At 36.7% G+C, this 7416-nt stretch overlaps 1 protein-coding gene across 1 annotated transcript; it reads left to right on the top strand.

The window, feature by feature from the left end:
- The first annotated feature begins 528 nt into the window (after positions 1-528).
- On the top strand, positions 529-1212 carry LOC122787998 (heat shock protein 30-like). The gene has a single exon (XM_044054924.1). The coding sequence runs from the start codon at positions 529-531 to the stop codon at positions 1210-1212; it is 684 nt and encodes a 227-aa protein (XP_043910859.1).
- The last annotated feature ends 6204 nt before the right edge of the window (positions 1213-7416 follow it).

The raw sequence follows: 7416 nt of genomic DNA, 5'->3' as shown, positions 1-7416 counted from the left end.
AAACTGAAAACAAAACAAGCACTATTTTAATCAATTTAAAATCGAAGAATTATGTATAAAGATCTGCTGTTTTACATTTCAAATGACATAAACAGAATTTGTCTGTGGTCACACACACACACACACACACAGATGAAATACATTTTATGTACGAAAGAAACTGCACTGTATTTCATTGTATATGTATATGAAATGTTTTATTTAGACTGTTATTAATTCACTGGCTTGAGAAGCCGGAAGACTAATTCACTGGCTTGATCTATTTCTACTGTGAACTTGACATTTCCAGCAGGTGCCAGAATGGTATTATGGAACGTTAAGAGGGTGGATTAGAGAGTGCCTCATTTGCATAATATATTCATACCCCAACCTCATAGCTGAATGGTAAAGCAGTGATGATTCCGGAACTGTCTGGAATGCAAACAGCATGTATAAAGGCTGCAGTGCTCAGCTCATTGAGACAGTAAATCTGACAACATAACCGAAGCACGCGACAGCACAGAGTGGAGAGAGAGAAATACAGATACAATGCTACTGAATCCAGCTTTTCAAACTTCTTTCAGCCCTCTGTATGCTTCACAGGAACCAGGATTCACAGCTTGGCCATTCAGCCTGAGCACCTTTGAACAGCTGGAAAGGGAACTGCACAGAGACCTGCACCAAATCAGGCGAGCAATGAACTTTATGAATGAGATCTTTCAGCAGCTGTCTGACAATGTCCTGGAGAAAAGAAAACCCCCTGTGGACAAACTGCAAACCAGAAGGGAAAAAGATCCAGGCAGCAGAATACAAAATGATGAGAAGTGCTTCTCACTGTCTCTAGATGTTACGCGGTTTTCCCCAGTAGAACTAAGTGTGAAAGTAGCTGGAAGAAAAGTCACAGTGGAAGGAAAACATGAAATGAAACGTGAGGATGGTGAAACAGTTTTCTCTTATGAGTGCAATCAGTTTAAGAAGGAAGTCCTGTTACCAGAGGATGTGAATTCTGAAGAAGTAACTTGTTTGCTGTCGCACAATGGTGAGCTTGTCATTGCAGCCCCACGACTGTCCTCACCAGCTGTGACAGGCAGAGACATTCCTATCTCCATCAGCACAGACACAAGCAGCGGAAAGGAAGATGAAAATGAGAAAGCAGATAAAACGGACAATAACAAAAAGCAGGAAACCTCTTCAAATGAGGGAAACGAAGTTGCATCTGTACAGACTGCCTAGATGTACAAAGACTTGACAGTTTTCTTATTTAGTTCTCTGTACTTAACTATTTAACTATTTGTTAGAACTATTAAATTTCTACAATTTTTTTGTCCTTTGAAAAAGCCTAGAATGCTGTCATACATTTCATGTTTTTAAGAACATATTGTTTTGTTCAGATATTCCTATAATGATACAGAAATGTCAGTGAGAAGACATTCAGTTTAACAGTTTTACATTTTGCCTGATGCACTTAAAACTTTTTCTTTATTTTATTACATGTTGCTTGAACTCAAATTGCTTTTGTATGTATTCATTATTCTTTCTTTAAATTTGCAGTAGTAGTCATGGATTTTTTTGGTTTTAATTTCTCACGTATTTTTAAATAAATGCTTGGTATGTTATAATTACATCAAACTTCCTTTCCTTCGTTTCTCAGTATTATTACTATAAATAACTGTTGGTTGTCATTTAGGTTACTTACTAAACATACCTGAGTGTTTAAAAAATTGCAGCTGGAGAGGGAGTAGGAAGAGACATTTAAACGACTGCATTAGAATGGGATTTCTCAGATCTTGTAAACAAAGCAGTGCTATGAAAGTGAGACATTGTGGAAAATACAATGAGTAACAGGACTTAGATCTTGGAAGATCAGAACTAGGCGGGTATGGGGCATGATGTGTTATAGTTACTAAACAATAGCTACTCATATCTGTAAGGTGGCTAGCTTACCTTTAATCCTTACATAATTTTCAAAAAAGGGTGTAAAGTAGGCATCAGGCCCTTTACAAACTGAAGCTATCAGTTACTTAGGCACATTTGTCTAATATGCTCAATGGATAATTGTATTAATACAAGGAGGATTATTGCACTGCAAAAGACATTATGCAGTACATTTTTTTAATTTTCTGCTCTTTGACAGTGTTTTGCTCAATTTGGGCTTTCTCCTTCTGTTTTGTGTTTGGCATTATGGACCTTGATATTTTTAAGTTTCGCAGTTTAGAAATAGAAGACACTTGTTAAAAGGTGGTTATTTCCCCCCTATATAAAGTGACTTACACTCACAAGTAGGGACATATGGAATGCTGTAACATCAGAAATCATGTGAACTTTATATGTAACATGGGGGACATTTTATATAGATCACTTTAATTCACTTAAAATAGCTTTTTGCATCAATATGCATTTTCAAAGCAATTAGAAGCATGAACCTCTCGTGTCTGGCACTGTAGACTCAATATAATCCTCAGTGGTTTACCAAAAATCTGAAAGTTTGTGAGGGTCAGGGTGAAAATATGAGGCAAAATCAGAATCATTCTTCAGAATCAGTGACAGTTGAGAGGTATGCAAGAGTATATACCCAGTTTCCCATCAGCTAGTTAGGTGAGTAAGGTGGGACTTCATAGGTGGACTAGCATGGCTCTCAGTCTGTTCATTGCAGTTTGTTAGTGTTTCAGTGGGTTTCTCCTGCAGTGAGTTTCCTTCAACCATTTTGAATGTCACCAAGACTGTTAATGGCAAGATGTAGTAGAAACCTACATATTTCAGAAGTGTTTCATAAAATGTGATGCTTGAGTTGCAATCCACTGCTTTATTTTTCCACCAACACATCACTGAAAACAAATGCCTTTATAACATATTTCTTTAAATAAAGTAGTAGCATTTAACATGAAAAACTGTTATCTGCTAATATTATAAACAAGTCATGGATGTAATGACAATACATTTTTATAAAATAGCTAAATGTAGTCATAAAAATAAAAACACATACATGTTTAAACAAAGCCATGTAAATTCCCCATAGGTGTGGTGTGTCTGTAGTGTGAGAGTGAATGAGCAAGTGTTTGAGTAAATGATTGAGAGAGCATATGTGTGTGTGTGTGTATGTGTGTGTATGTGTGTGTGTGTGCATATGCGTGTGTCTGTGTGCTTGTGCGTGTGTGTGTCTGTGCACGCGTGCGTCTGCGTGTGTGTATACATGTGCAAATGCATGTGTCTGTGTGCATGTACATGTGTGTGTGTCTGTGCGCGCGCGTGCATATGCGTGTGTCCGTGTGCTTTGTGTGTGTGCGTGCGTGTGCATGTGCATATGCGTGGGCTTGTGAGTGTGTGTGTTTTGTATGATAGACAGCAACCTGCCCAGAATGGATTACAAGACCTTATACCCTATGGCTAAAATAAGCTCTGGTATCTCCATGAACCTGCACAAGCATAAACTAGGTTATTTCGTACAGATTAATGATTGGAAACTTCACTATAATAGGTCTGAGTGTAAATGTAACACTGACGAGACCTTTAAACCCCAAAAACTGTACAAACTGTATATTTCTAAATATGCAGCAGAGTTATGATTGCAGGCTTTGAAGAAACACCCTGTCCTTCCCCTTCCCACCTCTGATGAACCCTAGAGATCTAATTTAAGCGTTCTTCAGCCTGAATCAAAACATCATTTTTAACAGTTTTTGTTTGCATTTCCAGTTTACTGTTTCTGAGTTCTTCAGCTGTATGTTGTTAAATGTCTGGTAATCCAAGTTCCATGCTACACAAATACATAGGGTAAATGTGTGAATACTGCAGCTACACCTATGTTTAAATAAATGAAGTTCTCAGTCCTGGAGTGGATCGTTCACTACAGTCTGCCATATCTGAATCTGTGTAAACTTGTCTAATGTAAATACTGTGAAACAGGACCATAAACTGAATGTTTTAATGCACTTTCAGTAACCAGGGGTGAACAAAGAGATGTGCTAGTCTCACAAGAATTTTCCATGAGAACCTAACGATGATTATAGCTCATCACCCCTTGTGAGCAACTTGTCAAAAAATTTTTACAAGGTTTTATTTCACTTAAAGATGTCCATATAAGGGCAACTCTTTTCTGGCTTTTATGAGTTAGCAAAGGGGCAATAGGGTAGTTGGAAAAAGGTGAGAGAGTAGACAAGAAAAACAAAAAGTAAGGTATTGGAAAAAGGTGGGAGAGTAGACAAGAAAAACAAAAAGTAAGGTATTAAGACAGTTGTGCTGGAAGAGATATGAGAGGAAGTAACATTTTAGCTGGGCATAGATCCCCATTTTTCCAAATATAAATATGGCAAGAATTTGATATGTAGGGTCAGACATAGGGGCTATAAGGTTCAGGATCTAAATGGAGCTAAATTAGAAGCTGATCTGCATGTTATTCTTTGTTAAGATATAAAGACAACAGAAAGGCCTGACAGGGGTCAATTGGGTTAACTAATACTTTTGGTGCCAATTCGTTTTAATTACTTGGGTGAGTAATAAATATTGGCATATTTTATTGCATGACAGTACATTAGCAGATTTAAGAAGCACCCTTTAAAAGCATTCTTTAGATCGCCCAGGCTGTATGTTTACCTTTATAGTAATTGATGTAGTCAATATATCCATATATATATATATATATATATATATATATATATATATATATATATGTATATATTTAACATTTGTTTACTGGGACTGTCCAACTGGGAGAGAAGCCCATTTTCAGTGGAGGCCCAGGGAGAAAAGCTCCACGTACAACACAAAATACATAGTATACAAGATCACATTCATATATATATATATATATATATATATATATATATATATATATATATATATATATATATATGGGTCCTAGTTAAATGATCAAAGTTCAGAACTTCAAATTTTATATGGCCGAAACCATATGAATGAAGTTCTAAAACTTCGAACATTTAAACAGATATCTCCATACAGTGTGGAATGGGAATATTCCCTTTTCCTCGCAGTGATACGATCTTGGAGTTGGTATATTTTAGTAGCAGGGGTGTTTGGGGTGAAGGGGGGGCTTGCCCCCTTGCATATATGTGCTTTAAGTTGTTTTTCTTTTTTGAATTTTCAATATTACAAAACTTCGATCATATGGTCCTGACCATACGAGTTAGAAGTTTTGTAATGATCGATCATTCAACATAGACCCTATATATATATATATATATATATATATATAGTGTGTAGAAAATAGGATTAGGAAAGGGATAAAGGTATTAACATGAATATATAAGACAGACAAGAATACTATGTTGGGCTGGCAACTGGAAGGGGAGGTGGATGTACAGATTTTGGACAGATACAAAAGGAATAGTGCTGGGATAGTTAGCCTCATAGATATCCCTGCCCTGGTGCTCCAAGACAGGAACACTAATGGTGATGAGGTTGAGGCTTCTAGTGCCTTACTGGTTGGAGTCAACCTGATAGTAAGTCTTGCACCCACTGAAGAAGGCATTCATATGCGCTCCACACCTGTCTACTGCTTATGAACCACAGCTGCACCATGTCCTGAAGCTCAGGGTATTGGCTTGCCAGGCTGCCATGCCTCGGGGTGCCCATGGGTTGGAGTCATCACTCCCATGTATAAAACAGCCCCAGATGGGTAGGGATGGTGGTATTGTTTCTACAATGGGGTTGATCGTCGTCAAGATCCCCAGGTTCACTTGAATCTGCAGGAGGAAACAAAAGAGAGAGTCAACACAAAGGATTTATAAGCATTTAATAAAAAATCCCTTTACTGCATAGGGAAAATAAAGGCAATGATATTTTTATTCAGGACTCTTGAAGTGGCAGTAATGAAATATATGATAGCAATTAATTATCATACCCGTAAATACTGGTGACTGCAAGTTCAGTTAGATATGGTGTTCATAGAGTGTTCCCAGATTTCTGACACTGCATATTTTGATATCTTAAAAATTGCATTTCCTTAATTATGGCTGAATAAATCTATGCATTTATGAATGTATACAAGATACTATTACATACACTTTTGGTATACTCAGTGACACCTTGATGGTGCCAAATTTCATACATTTGTAGTATGTACTAATATAATTGTCATTACTGAAGTAATCTGTATTTCTGACCACGTTTACTTGCTGTAGCTATGAAACCTTAAGGATATACGGATTTCTATTTATGTCTGAATAACTAATTTTGCTCTTTAGTTCTTGTTGATGGTAAACCATACTTACAAGGTTCAGAAAGCAGCCTGACCTGTCTTGTCAATTATAGGCTATTGTTCACCAACATCTCATCGGGGACTGTGAAATAAGACAACATATGAAAGAATTAATAGAAATGATTATTGTCTGCGCAGCGTACTTCAAACAGCTGTGAATGTTAACACTTTGAACTGTAACTGTTATAGTCTTATCCTACATATGCCTTGGTAGACTTAGTACATAGCTTTAACTTTTTTGTTTTTTAAACCCTCCGCCCTTTAGATTCCATATTCCATGTGTTAACAAGTAAAACTTGTAGCCCTGTAAATGTAAGCAAGCTGCTAAAGCATAGAAATTAGGATATTTGAAAATAGTTACATTTATTGTCATCCTAGTCATTAAGGTATCTATCCTGTAAAACGGTGTTATGCTTGCCTTTAGAAAAAGAAAGGAACGGCAGTTCTGAACGTCTGCACTGGGTACATTCAGATGCACAAATGCCTTTGGAAATGGGAGGGTGACTGAGGTATTTGCTTATTCCCGAACAACTTTGCTCCTATGGTTACTTTGCAGACAGTCAATTTCAGGATAGACAGAATCTTGTAGACGTTGCTGCTTCTAGTGTTATTGATAATCTGAAGTGACTTATTTCCATTAATGTTTGTTTTATAATATATGCCTTTTATGTTGCTAACGTTTACATATTATTTCATTGATATTTTCATCAGTAGGGCCCCCTGCAAAAATGATCATAGGCATAAACAATGCAGCTTTTATTTCAGCAAACCTTATATACAATACATATATCAATAATTCCCTCTTCCCTCCCTCCATCCTAAGGTATGTGGAGCCTCTGGATGTATCATTTGCAGAAGATAAGAAAAGTTCTTGAAATCCCCAACTACCTGTCTTAGCTGTAATGGCCCTTGTAAGTGTGATACATAACTTAGAAGTTTAGTAAATACATTTCTGACTGAATATATAATCATGTTAACCAGGGGTGTGAAGGGAGAAGTGTTTGAGAAGAACAGTTGTTAATACTGAAGTTTGTTTCATTTCAAAATAGATTCCTGATAGTTTTAGTCTGCTATTGATTATTAATTTCCTGCCAACAAAAAAGTGTCACCATGGTTAGTGCAGAAAGTTATATTATGGAATTTGGAACTTGTGTCTACTATGGAAAGCAATAGAGAGTCAGAAGAGTCTTAGCTAGCAAAAATAATGCAAAAGTGTTCATTTCTAA

Source organism: Protopterus annectens, chromosome 13.part0 (genome assembly GCF_019279795.1).
Source record: "Protopterus annectens isolate FY-2018-M chromosome 13.part0, PAN1.0, whole genome shotgun sequence".
NCBI lineage: Eukaryota > Metazoa > Chordata > Ceratodontiformes > Protopteridae > Protopterus > Protopterus annectens.
This window is presented reverse-complemented; position numbering and strand designations above follow the sequence as displayed.

Coding starts and splice junctions, on each gene's coding strand:
- LOC122787998 (XM_044054924.1), top strand. CDS start 529: ATGCTACTGAATCCAGCTTTTCAAACTTCTTTCAGCCCTCTGTATGCT.